The sequence below is a fragment of the Molothrus aeneus genome, unplaced genomic scaffold (assembly GCF_037042795.1).
Source record: "Molothrus aeneus isolate 106 unplaced genomic scaffold, BPBGC_Maene_1.0 scaffold_19a, whole genome shotgun sequence".
In the NCBI taxonomy this organism is placed as follows: domain Eukaryota; kingdom Metazoa; phylum Chordata; class Aves; order Passeriformes; family Icteridae; genus Molothrus; species Molothrus aeneus.
Window position 1 is genome coordinate 936,873 of NW_027098863.1, and position 15,584 is coordinate 952,456.

At 51.7% G+C, this 15,584-nt stretch overlaps 1 protein-coding gene across 1 annotated transcript in view; it reads right to left on the reverse strand.

Annotated features, from left to right (window-relative positions):
* Positions 1-15,046: 15,046 nt before the first annotated feature.
* Positions 15,047-15,584, reverse strand: part of LOC136569710 (zinc finger protein 271-like) — a 366,367-nt gene continuing 365,829 nt past the window's right edge. Inside the window, exon 4 of the mRNA XM_066570071.1 lies at positions 15,047-15,426. Coding sequence (XP_066426168.1) covers positions 15,047-15,426 — 380 coding nt within the window. The remainder of the gene's footprint in view (positions 15,427-15,584) is intronic.

Sequence of the window (15,584 nt, forward strand, 5' to 3'; positions counted from 1 at the left end):
TGGGCTCAGGGCAGCAGAAGGAGACCCAGGCCTGCCGACACAGCCACGCTGGGAAGGGCACGGGGCCTTCCAGGGAAGCTGGCACGGCCTCCTTGGGATGCCTTCCGGCTGGTGGCCATCCTAAACCCACGGGTGTGACACTGACAAGGAATGTGTGGGCCAGGGCACGAATGCTGCTCTGAGCCCTGGGGCCTGGGGCAGCGCTGACAGCAGCAGCTGTGGCAGAGTCCCTGCCCAAGCAGAGCTGCCACCCCCGAGCCCTGGCAGCACTGGTGCCCGTCTCCTGCCCCAGAGACCTGTGCCCCCGGGGGGCTGCTGTGCCACAGGGAGCCAAAGCCCACGTGCATTGGGGGCGGATGGCAGCAGCACCTGGAGCAACTGCTGGCAACACTTGGTCTCTGTCAGAAGCTCTTACTCTGTGCTGGAATTATTTTCTCATTGAAGTCATTTCCTGCACCACAAAAACATCTTGGCCATGAAGACACAGAAGAATCTGGCATTAAGGAATCCTCACTTCAGGAAAGTTTTACTTCCCATTGCTCAGCTCAAGTAGTTCCAAAATTTGCAAACTTCCCAAATTTATTGGGATGGCCTGAGAATGTGACTGGTCTACAAGTTTGTGTCCCATCCTGAAGCATTTGCAACTCATTTGCCTTATCATCCATTGAATGTCACTTTACAAAACATAACACTACAGAGAGCCAAAAAGAAGACCATTCTTTGATTTGCAAATGGATTTTGATGAAGGGATTATCATCTCCTAATTTTCTTAAGGAATAAAAGCTCTCAAGGAATGAAAGACCACTCAGTGTTACAAGAGTAACCCAAACAAATGAGTAGATGGCAAAAGGGCTGATCCTCCCCCAGTACAGATATCTAAGTAGCCAATAAAGTACAGCTCTCCCCTCTTGTTCCCTGCAGGGGAAAAAGGACCATGAATAGAAATAGTCACAGATATTCTTTCTGCCCTCCATAACCAAAGCTGTGCCAAACCACAGATGCTGCCTTCAAACTGACTCAAATTCCAGCCCAGACCTCTCACCTTCCAGACAACTCCTTCCCCAACACTCCACCAACACCCACCTCCCAAACTTCAACACAGAAGTCCTCAACACCCCACCAGGAGCCCCAGCTGTCCCATCCCTCTGCAGAGCTTTCCCACCCTCCAGCAGATGCCCTGGTTCCCTGCACGTGCCGTGGGCTGGCACTCAGGTGGATCTGCTCCAAGGCCTTCCCCGGTGGCAGCTCAGGCTGCCAGGCCTGTGGTTCCTGGATCACCCTTCCCACCGAGCCTTCCTGGGCACGGCTGTTCCATGGGCACCTCTGCGCTCAGCTCGGACTGCTCCACTCAGCCAGGGCTGCTGGGGAAGGATCCAGAGCAGCCTGGCCAGCTCTTTCTCCAGCTCCCTCTTCACTCTTGGGGGAGGTAGAACATTGCACAGGAAAGCAACTGGTGCCACAAGGAGTGGGCAGCATCAGGCAGGTCTGGGGAGGTGCCTCAGCACTGCTGTATCCTGAGGGAACACTGCTGGCCATCCCCTGTGTGGATCTGCAAAAGCTTCCAATCAGCTGCCTCAGCTTCCAGGGCCTCTCTTGGCCAGCATCCTGATGTGGGTGCAGGGCTGCTGCCAGGCACTGCTGGGACCCAGCGGGACAGGACCGGCTGTCTCATGTCCACGGAGCAGCCCTGACACAGCCAGGGCCATGCCGAAAGCAGACAAACGCTCACGGGTCAGCAGAGAGGAGCAAGGAGCACTGGGCTCCTCTCAGGGGATCTCAGCTGGGCTCACTCCACCACACGGCCCCATTTTAAGGCCTGCTGATGCCCAGCTGCCAGAAATGCCCACCTTGTTCTCTCCAAGATGCACAGGGAGAGCCAATGAGCAGGACACCTTGGGAGGCCTTTGCTGAGGCCAGGGACACACCAAGATCAGCCAAGGCTCTCCACGCTGCCTGGCCCACACAGCCCAGCTCTGTGCTGGCCCTGGGCCACAGCAGCTCCCACCAAGCAGGAGGCAAATGCATTTTGCCAAGAGATGAAGCACAGCAGTCAGAGAAGATGTGAAAAGTGTGTGTGTAAAGGCCTTTTAATTCACAGCTCTCACAGAGAGCTTTGGGGCTTGTGGCTGGACAGAGAGGCTCCTGCTCACACCTCTGTCCAAACGGGGCGTAGCACATCCTGCTGCAGGTGCTTGGCTTGGTCTCTGCAGGTCCAGGTAGATGCCAAACCTGCTCTTCACAGCCTTCTCCCTTGCCCTGCCCCTCTGCCAACTGCAACGGGCCTCAAGGACTTAAAGGAGCACAGAGAGCCAAAGGGGGACACTCGCACCTGCCTCACTGGGAGCTCCCTGGGAAGCACTTTCCTTGAGAAGCAAGCCCCTTTCCTCCAAAGGCATTTCCCCAAATGTGTGGCTTTCCTGGGTGACACCAACACACTCTTAAGAAAAGCTGTAAAGGCTGAATGACTCCAGGTCCTTTCAGGACAGCCACTCCAGCTCTAGCTCGTATTCCCCCAAGTGTGTGTCCAGGTGGAGGTCCAGAGGTGCAGCCCCAGGCCCTCTACAAACACAAGCTGCCTGCTGCCTCTTCCCCTGCCTCAACTCCTGCCTGTGCTCACAGCACCAAAACCAGGCTGTTCCCAGCCAGAGCCCAGAGCACTGTCCCCACAGGACGCTCTTGCCAGCACCTTCCAGGACTCTCTGCTGTGCACACAGCGCTTTTCATGCCCGCTCCCAACAGGCTTTGGAACACAGAGCACAACCTGGCTGGCTCTGCCACCAGCACAGCCCAAACACAGGCGGAGGAAGAAGCAGCAGGGGTTGATTTGTGGCCATGCCCAAGAGAAACTGGAAGGGTGCCCTCCCTCTGGTCTCCCTTGGTTGGCTTTCTGACTGACTCTGAGCTTGGGGCTGCCATTCCTCACTTGTGGGGACCAGAACCACAGCCAGGATCCCGGCACTGCCTGACAGCGCTCCGGGCACCGGCACGGCCGCGTGTCCGAGTCTCGGGCACCGTGCTGCTGCTTCGTTTGCCCTTAGGCACAGCCAGAGCTCCCTGCTAAGCCCGGATGGTCTCTGGTTCTGCCCTCTTCCTCATCCTGTGCAGGGATGGAGCACTGCTGTGCTTTCAGGAAGCTATTCTTGAAAGCTTCCAGTATTTCAAGTGTCTTTGCCCTCCGTGGATGCTTGCCATGGAATCCCTCACAGCTGGGTTCAGAGCATCCTCAGGTTTGCTCTTCTGAAGTCCAGGGGCTCCGAGGTGCTCAGATCTGGAACTGCACAGTGTTGTGGTACTGGACCTACAGCATAGGGATCTTTCCAGCCTGACCCACCCTTGTTCCTCTGTGTCTGTGCACAAAATCGGCGTGGGAGAGAATGGCAGCTGGGACCTGTGTGTCCCAGGGCCCCGGATTTGCATCGCTCCACCTTCACAGAGATACAGGTAAAGTGAGTAAGCCAAGCTGTTTATTAATGGAAGGCGAAGCAAAGGGATGAGCTGGGAGGGAAGAAAGGGGATGGGCAGGGTCTGAGGGCTGGAGGGAGGGAGCTGTCAACAGGGAGGGAGAAGGCAGGAGCTATGGGAGCTTCCCACAGGCTCAGTTGTGCCAGTCATCAGCTGTGCCTGGAACTCCAGCTGGTCTCCTCTGGTCTCCAGGTGGTCTCACCTTCCAAGGGATCTGGAGGTCTTAAAGAGACACTGGTTCTTCTGAGCCAGCAGATGAAAGTTCTGCAGCTCTTCCCTCAAACATCACCTGAACAAATGTGCTTATGCAGGAGGGGCTGTTGTCTTCACTCAGGGCTCAAAGGGCTGGAAGAGAGAGCAACAGAGCCACAGTCAGAACCTGAATGTGCAGGAATCCAAGGAGACCTTCCTGCCAGAGCCATCCCACCCAGCTCTTGCCATGGCTGCAAGAGAGGAGAGGCCAAGGGGATCAGCTGCAAAGTGCTGGCCATGAATCCCCCTGCCCGCATCCCTGAAATCTCTGTGTGCTCTGCCCACGCCACCCCTGGTCCACACAAGGAGCGAAGCCACCGCAGCCGGGGCAGGGATTGCAGCTCCCTGCCCAGGCATTGCAGCTCCCCCAGCCAGCCCCCGCTGACAGCCCACTGCCCTCATCACCCTCACGGAGGGCCTGGAGCTCTTCCTTCTGCCCCATCAGGAGCACCCAGGCAATCCCTGGGAACACAGGCTAACCATAACTAAGGCTGCTGTGGCTGTTATCCAGTTTGCTTTATGGCTTAATGAGGTGAGGAATTAATGGATTTTTACCTTCCTCTGGAAGGCAGGCACATGGATTCAGAGCTATCACACACGGAGTGTATGGTTTTGGGGTTACTTTAATAATGGTACTTACTGTGAGGAAATGACACAGGGGCAAATTTTTTCCCAGCTCTTCACCCAGCTCTTTGGGTCTGCCCCACCAGTTTTCAAAGGGTTCAGATCCACTCTAAATGCTAATGATATCATACAGTGGCTGGTGTTGCTGATAGGCCTGTTACATTTAGCATTCAGAGATAAGGGAAGATTAACTTGGATAACCATGCTGACACCTGCCCCAGAGACAAGGGATGCTGCTGCCCCAGAGCCTGACCCTGCCCCACAGCCCACCTCAGAAATGAACCACCCAGGCTGGATGAGGGTTCTAATGAAAGAGATGGGCCAGATGCTGAAGGAGTACATTTCCACAGCTGGTGAAAAGCCTCCCCCTGCCTCAAAGAGGGAGAGTCTGAAGGTGCAGCAGTGGAACCCACAGATGTTACAACTGTCCAGGTTCCAGCTGAACTGCAAAGGCAGTCACAGCCAGCAGCAGTCGCCCTGGTGAAAACAAGGAGATCTAAGATGAAAGCAGAGCACCCAGATGAGGATATGAAAGGAGGGCCTTCACAACCCCCAGGAGAGGCAACAGTTGAGGTCATCACCAAGTCCCTGACGTACGAAAGTCTCCATAATCTGCACAAAGACATTGTACAACAGGGACATGAGGCTTATACAACCTGGCTACTTTGGGTCTGGGACCTTATGGGTACAGGTGTCCAGCTGGATGGTGGTGAGGCAAGGAATTTGGGACACTTGACTCAGGACTCAGGTATGAATCAATTTTTGTAAGGGAGCCAGGATTCCTTTCCCTCTGTGAGCGGCTTTTAATGAGTGTCAGAGAGAGCTTTGTCCACAGGGAGAGAATGCAGGAGCAGCACCATAGAATGCACTAGAAGACTCTTGAGGAAGGGATCCAACAGCTGAGAGAAGTGGCAGTATTGGAGGTACTCTTTGGGAGGGATGGACAACATGATAATGACCCAGACAAGGTCAGGTGCACAGGGCAAATGTTGTGGAGTCTGGCAAATCTGGGGCCATCTCAATACACCACCCTCATTGCAACGATTAATGCCAATAACAAACGAGAGTCAATGGGTTCTGTTGCCAACAAGCTTAGGAATTATGAGAGTATGATCAATGGCCCGATGCAGGCTCATGTCACTGCCATGGTCCAAGAACTCAGAGAGGAGATGAGGAAGATGAAGGAGGAGGTGAGGAGGAACAGTTCCCACATTGCACCAGTGGGAGTCACAGGCCCCAGAGTCAGAGCCCAACGTCCCCCAGCAAGAGAGAGAGGGTGCAGCCCACAGGCTGACCTGTGGTTCTTTCTGCGTAACCATGGGGAAGACATGGGAAGGTGGGATGGAAAACCCATTTTTGTCCTGGCAGCACGAATGCATCAGCTCAAGGAGGGAAACACTAATCGAGGGAATTCCAGTAAAGTGAAGGTAGCCTCAACCTCCCATGACTGAGCTGCTGAGTATGATCTGTCCGATCCCCTTGAAGGAACCTCTACCATGTATGCCCAGGGTTAGAAGGGCCCTGCCTCTAACCAGGAAGAGACACGGGAAAACCGGATTTTCTGGACGGTGTGGATCCGATGGCCTGGCGCATCAGAGCCACAAAAATACGATGCCTTAGTTGATACTGGTGCGCAGTGTACCCTGATACCATCAGGACACGTGAGGGCAGAACCTGTTTCCATTGCCGGGGTGATGGGGGGATCACAGCAATTGACCTTGTTGGGAGCCTAGGTGAGCCTGACTGGGAAGGAGTAGCAGAAACATCCTATTGTGACTGGCCCAGAGGCCCCGTGTATTCTGGGCATAGATTTCCTCCGGAATGGCTGTTACAAAGACCCAAAGGGACTTAGATGGGCTTTTGGAATAGCTGCTGTAGAGGCTGAGAACATCAAGCAGTTAAACACTTTGCCTGGACTATCAGAAAACCCATCTGCAGTAGGACTCCTGAAGGTGGAAGAGCAACGAGTGCCAATTGCCACCTCGACAGTGCACCGCCGGCAATATTGAACAAATTGAGATGCCGTGATCCTCATCCATAAAATGATCCATGAGCTGGAGAGCCAAGGGGTGGTCAGCAAGACCCACTCACCCTTCAACAGCCCCATCTGACCTGTGTGCAAGTCTGACAGAGAATGGAGATTGACTGTGGACTATTGTGCCTTGAATGAAGCGACTCCACTGCTGAGCATTGCTGTGCCGGACATGCTGGAACTCCAGTACAAGCTGGAGTCCAAGGCAGCAAAGTGCTTTGCCACTATAGACATTGCTAACGTGTTTGTCTCCATTCCTCTGGCAGCAGAATGCAGGCCTCAGTTTGCTTTAACCTGGAGGGGTGTGCAGTACACCTGGAACTGACTGCCCCAGTGGTGGAAGCACAGCCCCATCATCTGCCATGGACTGATCCAGGCTGCACTGGAAAAGGGTGAAGTTCCAGAACACCTGCAGTACATTGATGACATCATTGTGTGGGGGAACACAGCAATGGAAGTGTTTGAGAAAGGAGAGAGGATCATCAGGATTCTGCTATCAAGAAGAGTAAAGTCAAGGGACCTGCCCGGGAGATCCAGTTCCTGGGAGTGAAGTGGCAAGATGGACGGCGTCAGATTCCCACTGAGGTCATCAACAAAATCACCACAATGTTTCCACCAACTAGCAAGAAGGAAACACAAGCTTTCCTGGGTGCCATATGTTTTTGGAGGATGCACATTCCCAAATACAATCAGATTGTGAGCCCTCTCTACCTGGTCACCCGTAAGAAGAACACTTTCCACTGGGGCCATGAGCAGCAACAAGCCTTTGTCCAGATCAAGCAGGAGATCGCTCATGTGGTTGCCCTTGGGCCCAGTCAGGACAGGACCAGATGTGAAGAACATGCTCTACTCTGCAGCCTGGAGCCATGGCTTGTCCTGGAGCCTTTGGCAGAAGGTGCCTGGGGAGACTCGAGGTCGACCACTGGGATTTTGGAGTCAAAGCTACAGAGGGTCCGAAGCCAACTACACTCCAACAGAGAAGGAAATCTTGGCTGCCTGTGAAGGAGTCCAGGCTGCCTCAGAGGTGATTGGCACAGAAGCACAACTCCTCCTGGCACCCCAACTACCAGTGCCGGGTGTTCAAAGGAAAGGTTCTCACCACGCCACTGATGCTACATGGAGCAAGTGGATTGCTGTTATCACACAGCTCACCCATATTGGAAACCTGAATCGCCTTGGGATTCTGGAGATAATTACAAACTGGCCGGAAGGTGAGAATTTTGGTCTGACTGATGAAGAGGAACAAGAACCAGTAACACGTGCTGAAGAAGCTCCTCCCTATAACCAGCTGCCCCCAGAGGAAACACGCTACGCTCTTTTCACTGACAGTTCCTGTCGCATTGTAGGGATGAACAGGAAGTGGAAAGCAGCCGTATGGAGCCCCACACGACAGGTCGTAGAGGCCACTGAAGGAGAAGGTGGATCAAGTCAACTTGCAGAACCCAAAGCTGTTCGGCTGACCCTGGACATTGCAAAAAGAGAGAGAAATGGCCAAAGCTCTACCTTTATACTGATTCATGGGTGGTAGCCAATGCTCTGTGGGGATGGCTGGAAAGGTGGAAAGAGGCCAACTGGCAGCGTAGGAGAAAACCGATCTGGGCTGCTGATGAATGGAAAGACATTGCCACTGGGTTGGAGAAGCTGCCTGTGAATGTCCACCATGTAGATGCCCATGTCCCCAAGAGCTGGGCTAATGAGGAACACCAAAACAACGAGCAGGTAAATCAGGCACCAAAAATAGAGGTGTCAAAGATAGACTTAGATTGGCAACAGAAGGGGGAGTTATTCCCAGCTCGATGGGCCCATGATGCCTCAGGCCATCAGGACAGAGATGCCACCAATAAGTGGGCACAAGACCGAGGGGTGGATTTAACCATGGACAGTATTTCTCAGGTTATCCATGACTGTGAAACGTGTGCTGCCATCAAGCAGGCCAAGCGAGTGAAGCCCCTGTGGTATGGTGGGCGGTGGTCCAAGTACAAGTATGGGGAGGCCAGGCAGATTGACTCCATCACACTGCCCCAGACACGCCAGGGCAAGTGCCACGTGCTGACCATGGTGGAAGCCACCACTGGATGGCTGGAGACCTACCCTGTGCCTCATGCCACTGCCTGGAACACCATCCTGGGCCTGGAAAAGCAAATCCTGTGGAGACATGGCACCCCTGAGAGAATTGAGTCAGACAGTGAGACCCATTTTAAGAATGGCCTTATCAACACCTGGGGCCAGGGAACATGGCATTGAATGGATCTATCATATCCCCTACCATGCAGCAGCTGCTGGGAAAGTTGAATGGTGCAATGGACTACTTAAAACTACCCTGAAAGCACTCAGGGGGGGAACTTTTAGAAATTGAGAAATGAACCTAGCAAAAGCCACCTAGATAGTCAACAGCAGAAAGTCCATAAATCGAGCTGGTCCTGCCCAGTCTAAACCCCTGCACACAGTAGATGGTGATAAAGTCCCTGTTGTACACATGAAAGGTATTTTAGGAAAGACTGTTTAGGTTACTCCCATCTCAGGCAAAGACAAACCCATCTGTGGAATTGTTTTTGCTCAAGGACCTGGTTACACTTGGTGGGTAATGCAGAAAGATGGAGGAAGCTTTTGTGTACCACAGGGAAACCCAGTCATAAGTGAGAACTGTGTGTAAGGTTTCATTGTGATGCAGATGGAAATAGAATAAGGGGTGGATAATGTTCCAGATTGCAATGCAAGATGTATTCCATTACCATCTGTATGGCAGATTATCTTTTGTCAAGTGGACAGTTTGCCTTATCTCTCTCTTTGAGTGACCACATTCACGCCTTCCTGGTGAGGGAACATCTGCTGATAACAGACTATTGAATGCCACTGCATGACTGATAAGAACTATAACATCCCATTGTGAGATGCTCCGCCCAGAGGGAGGAGCCAAGCATTGCTACCCAGATGTAATCCAGAGGTTTTGAGACACTAGCACGGCTTTCTCCACTGGATTCCCCAGAGGAACAGCAGCTGCCTCTTCTTCCGCTGGACCTTTGGAGGAAGAATACATCCTTCTCTACAGGCCCCCCTTCCTCCAACAGAACCACCTCTGACACTTCAGGAGGACTGCAGCCACATTTCCAATTGGACTGCTGTGGAGAGCTTTTTGGATAATTGGTTAGCTGAGAAAGGCCACTTCGATGTGATACCGTTGGACAAGAATAGGGGAAACAAGCTGGGGATTATGCAACCAGTGTCCAATCACTGACAAAGGTCATAGTGACCTTCGCTGAAACGGGAAGATGGGGGAGAAAATCGCTTGCCAGAAAATGAAGATAGCCTAGGTAGAGAAGCTATAAGAATGTAAACATAGAAACAAGATAATCATTAGAGCATAGAAGTAGGTGTGATTGATCTAAGTGTGCTTTAACCAATAATGAGCTCAGCTTTTGCAATATGTATAAGCTTTATTAACACCAAGATAAATATGTGTGAGCTTTCAATAAACTTTGGGATTTGCAATTCACGCATATTGTGTGAGGCATTTCTTCTGCCGTTCACGACAGACTGCTACCAACACCGTGACCCACAGGGTGTCAGGTTGGGTTCTGACTCTGTCAGTGTTGTTCTAGTGTACTGCACTGTTTATTTTATCCTTTTATTTTTCTTCCCTATTAAAGAGCTGTTATTTCCTGCTCCCGTATTTTTGTGCTGAGAGCCCCTTAATTAAAAATTTATAGCAATTTGCAGGGGGGGGGAGGGTTTACATTCTCCATTTCAGTGGAGGCTTCTACCTTCCTTAGAAAACTCCTGTCTTTCCAAACCAAGACAGTTTATTAGGGTCTAACGCTGCAGGGGTCTAGGGGTTAAAGAGAACAGCAAGGGAGGGTTTAGGGTATTAAATACTGGAAAAGAGGGGGTGGAGGAGAGCATCAGGGATCTAAGGGTTTAGGGGTGGTATACAGGGAAAGGGACCAATAAGGAATGCCAGAGTGGATAGGTGGAGACATAGACTGATGGGAAGACAAGGAAGGGAGAACTCTCTAGAACATGAACATATAAGGGTAAAAGGGGTAGGAAAGGCCAACGGGGCAATGGGGAGGACAGAACTAGGACAAATTACTATAGTGATGAAAGGCACTATGGTGGAAGTTTCTTTCCTCACCCTGAGCTGTGAAGAATGCCTGGAGCCTAAGGTTCATCTCTCCAGGGCATTGCTGTTGCCCTCTCCCAAATAGGCTCGCAGGCCTACAACTGCACAACTCTCCCTTTTTGTTTAATTAAAAGGCTCAGTTTTTGGATTTCTGTAAGTACTTTATAAAACATGGGAACACTTTAATATAACAACACCTAAAACTCATGAGAGTAGTAAAGTAATAATTCAAAAAGGAAATAGTACATAAGATTAGGATACAACTGAAATAATCTAATGGGTGGGAACTAATTAAACAATGTCTTTTTTGTGGAATTCAAGTCTGGTAGGAAGTTGTGTTGTTCAGGAAGTGTAGACCTGGGTTTTTTTGAGGTTATTGGTTTGCATCTGTACCCCGCATCTTTTCTTCTTCTTTTCCATGCCGCTTCTGCTTGTCATCACAGCTTTTGCTGAGGCTCGTTATTCTTGTAGAACGGGGACCTCCTCTCACAGTCCCTGCATGCCTTGCAGCGCTTCTTATCAGGCACGGATTCCTGCTTTGGGTTCCTCCCTCTTTTGGATTGGACAGGGGCCTCCAGGGTCTGCAATCTCCCTGCCATCTCCCAGTCACCTTCCCTAGCAGCTTGTTCCCACACCCCTGCCCAGTGCTCTTCAGGCTCAGTGTTAGAGTCTGGGAATCACTGTCTTCTGCTGAGGAGGAGGGCCTGCTGGTAGAGGAGCGGTGCTCCTGGGTAACCGATGCGGCCCCGTGCCGTGGGCTGCTGGCAGCCAAGATGGCTGCCTTCCGGTCACCATCATGGCCACTTCCGGCTCCGGGGATGTGGGAGCCACAAGTGTCATGGCCCCAGGGGTGGAGCCCGGGGTGGAGAAGGTGGAGACCACAAGGGGAAAGGCAGGGCCTGCGTCAGGAAGGGTGGTACTGATGGAAAGGGGGGATCCTGACGCAGGAGCGACCATTGACACGATGGGCGGAAAGGAATGTGTTGCAGGGGAGGAGCCTGATGATGGAGGAGCAGGAAAGGGCAGAGGAGAGGTGGGAAAGTGGCCATTTTGGGGTGTGAGGGTGGGAAAACTTGGATCGCGAGGGGACAAAATGGCAGAGCTGGCCATGTTGCTGGCGCCATTTTGTAGGGTAATGGCCACTGGGGGAGATGAAAGAGGGTATGCAGGCACAGGAGGAAGGTTGAGGGGAAGGTCCAGAGCGGCACGGCCAGTGCTGTCCTGGTAAGGGGAGAGAGGAGATCAGGAGGCGTCAGGGAGACAGCAGCAACCATGTGCTGGATAGTGACATCTGCCTGCTGATTGCTCCTCAGGTGGGGAAGAGGGTTTGGGGGCATGGGGAGAGGATGAAGTGGAAGGGGTTTTGAACTGGGGACCCAAAACTTTTCCTGAATTTTCCCCTGATTTTTTTAACTGAATCATAAATAGCAAAAAAAGAAGATAAAGCTTTTTGACATAAATGGAACAAAACAAAAGAGGATAAAAAACTTCCCCACTTTAAAATTTCCCTCCATTTATAAAACAAATAACTTGATCCCAACCATACCCCAAATCTCAAGTGGGGAAACTGATTTCCTTGTAACATAAAATATTTGAAAAGAAAATGAACAAAAGCTTTCAAATTCTCCTTTGAAAAATGAATTCCCTAAGCAACAAGGGCTAATGTAACTTGGATATAAATCTCCCGTTGTGGAACAACGAGTTTTTTGCCTATTCTGCAGTCTTCCCACCCACAGGATTTAAAGTGAGAAAACAAAAGAAAAGGGGGACACTGACTGAAACATACTCACCCAGCAGTGCGTCAGCAAAGGATCTCGTGGTGGGTCTGTCAAGGAGAACGATCCTCCAGTCCATGACTCTGGGAGGGTTGCAGGTCTCTCCCCTCAGTGTGCCCTTATAAAACTCAGAGGTTGCCTTAGGGTAGTGGCTGACCCAAAGGTGACTTAGATTCCAGCAATGATGGAGATGCTCTTCAGGGGTACCAGACAAAGGTCCCTGTTCGGGCTCCGCTTGTTGCGGGCTGCGGTGGTGGTGGTGGTGGATGCAACCTTCCCTGAGAGCATCTTGCACCAACAGGCAGGAGCCATGAGAGCACCAGCACACACAGACACACACACACAGACACACAGACACAGAGACACACACACAGACACACACACAGACACACACACATGCACACAGACACAGAGACACACACACACAGACATACACAGACACACAAACACACAGACATACACAGACAGACAGACACACACACACACAGACACACACACATGCACACACACACAGAGACACACACACAGACACACACACACGCACAGACACACAAACACACAGACATACACAGACAGACAGACACACACACAAACACAGACACACACATGCACACACACGCACAGACACACACAGACACAGACACACACAGACACACACACACACACAGACACACAGACATACACAGACACACACACATGCACACACACACAGAGACACACACACAGACACACACACACGCACAGACACACAGACACACAGACACACAAACACACAGACATACACAGACAGACAGACACACACACGAACACAGACACACACACATGCACACACACACGCACAGACACACACAGACACACACACATGCACACACACAGACAGACACACACAGACACAGACACACACAGACACACACACACAGACACACACACACACACAGACACACATACACAGACACACACACAGAGACACACACACACACAGAGACACACACACACAGACACACACACACACAGACACACACACAGACACACACACACACACAGACACACAGACATACACAGACAGACACACACACAGAGACACACACAGACACACACACACAGACACACACACAGACACACACACACAGACAGACACACACAGACAGACACAGACAGACACACACACAGACACACACACAGACACACACACACACAAACACAGACACAGACAGACAGACACACACACACACACAGAGACAGACACAGACACACACACACACAGACACGCGCACACACAGACAGACGCACACAGACGCACACACACACAAACACAGACACAGACAGACAGACACACACACACACACACACACACACACACACACACAGACACACACAGCAGCTCAGCAGTGAATACAGAGGAGGGTCCAGGCATAGAGTTTTAATGTGTTTTATTTCAGGCAATGATGAAGAGGTCCAGGGGCAAAAATCAAAGACAAAGGAGGGTCTAGGGTATAAATACAGGAAAAGAGGGGATGTAGAAGAGCATCAAGGATCCAGTAGTCTGAGGGCTCAAGGGTGGTACACAGGGAAGGGACCAATAGTAAGTGCAAGAAGGGATAGCTGGAGACATAAACCAATGGGAAGACAGGGAAGGTAGAACCCTCTAGAACATGAACATATAAGGGTAAAAGAGGTAGAAAAGGCCAAAGGGCCAATACGGAGGACAGAACTGGGAGAAATTAACATAGTGCTGCAAGGTACCATGGGGGAAGCTTCTTTCCTGACCCTGAGCTGTGAGGAACGCCCGGAGTCTTAAGGTGCATCTCTCCAGGGCATTGTTGTTGGCCTCTCCCCAGTAAGCTCACAGGTCTCCAAACACACACTGGAGTTGTCTGGGGCCGTTCATCATTTCTCTGCTCTTCAGCACTGAGGCAACGGACTCTGGCTACATCCCTGAGCTCCTGCCCATGGCAACCACCCCTGGCAATGGGGCTCCATGGAGCTGCTCTCAGGAAACCCCCAAGAGCTGGGGAGTGCCCCAAAACCACCTCAGAAATGTGAGATACCCCAGCATCTCTTCATGAACATGGAATATCCAAAAACTCACTCAGTAACGGGCTTCCCTTCCCTTCATTATCCCCAAACTTTGGCTGTCTCATTCCAGACTGCAACCCACCTCCCCAGTCCCAACCCCAACCCATCCCACCCCTCCTGGACATCAAGACCCCCTTCCCAAGCTGTACTTCCCCCATTTCCCACCTCCCAAACACCATCTCACCCATCCTGCCCCACCCAATGCTCATCTCACCGTCCTGATTTGCACTCATTTTGCCCAATCTCCTTCCAACCCCATTTCACCCCAAGGGGCTATGGAATCAAGGAATTCTGGGGTGGGATTGAATAGTTTTCAGTGGCATTGAGCGGTTTTGAGCTGACAGATCAATCCCTCTCATCAACCAAATACCCACAACCCCCCCCCCCCCATATCCTCCCAGATATCTCCCAGAATCCAAGTTTCCCTCAAAACACAAGTGAAATGCGAGGCTTTAGATGCCTTTGATGAATTGGGTCAATTTTTTACCCCAGTTTTCTGTGTTTTAAAGGGAGGAAGATAAATCAAAAGATAAAGATAGGCAAAGAAAAAGGAACACAAATAACTTCCCACTGTGTATCACAAGGAATGTGGGTCACCAGGGCTCTGACAAATGTGGATCCTCCGATGGGGATGGAGATGGAGCAGTGCATGAAGCTCTTCCTGCAGCCGGGGCTCTTGCAGGGCTTCCCTTACCGGTGCCTCCGTTAGTGTCGGGTAAAGAACAAGCAGCCTGAGAAGCTCTTCCCACACTGGGTGCACTCGTAGGGCCTCTCCCCAGTGTGGATGCGCAGGTGGATGATGAGCTTGGAGTTGCGGTTGAAGCCTTTTCCACAGCTGGGGCAGCAGAAGGGCTTTAACTTGGTGTGTATCCGCTGGTGGTTGACAAGGGCAGAGCTGCAGGTGAAGCCCTTCCCACACTCCCCACACTCATAGGGCCATTTCCCCATGTGGATCATCTGGTGGCTGATCAGGGGGCTGCTCTGCCTGAAGCTCTTCCCACACTCCAAGCACTTGTGGGGTTTCTCCCCATCATGAAGCTGCTCATGGACCACCAGCACTGAGCTCTGGCTGAAGCTCTGTCCACCTTCCTGGCTCAGGGTGGGTCTTTCCTCCTCAGAGCACCCTGGGCTGGCTCTGGAGCTCCTCCTCCTGCAGGATCTCTCTGGCTTTTCCTCCCTGTTGGATTCCTGTGCCGTGGAGGTGCTCGAAACAGCCTCTTCCACAAGGTTCTCTTTTGGGGAT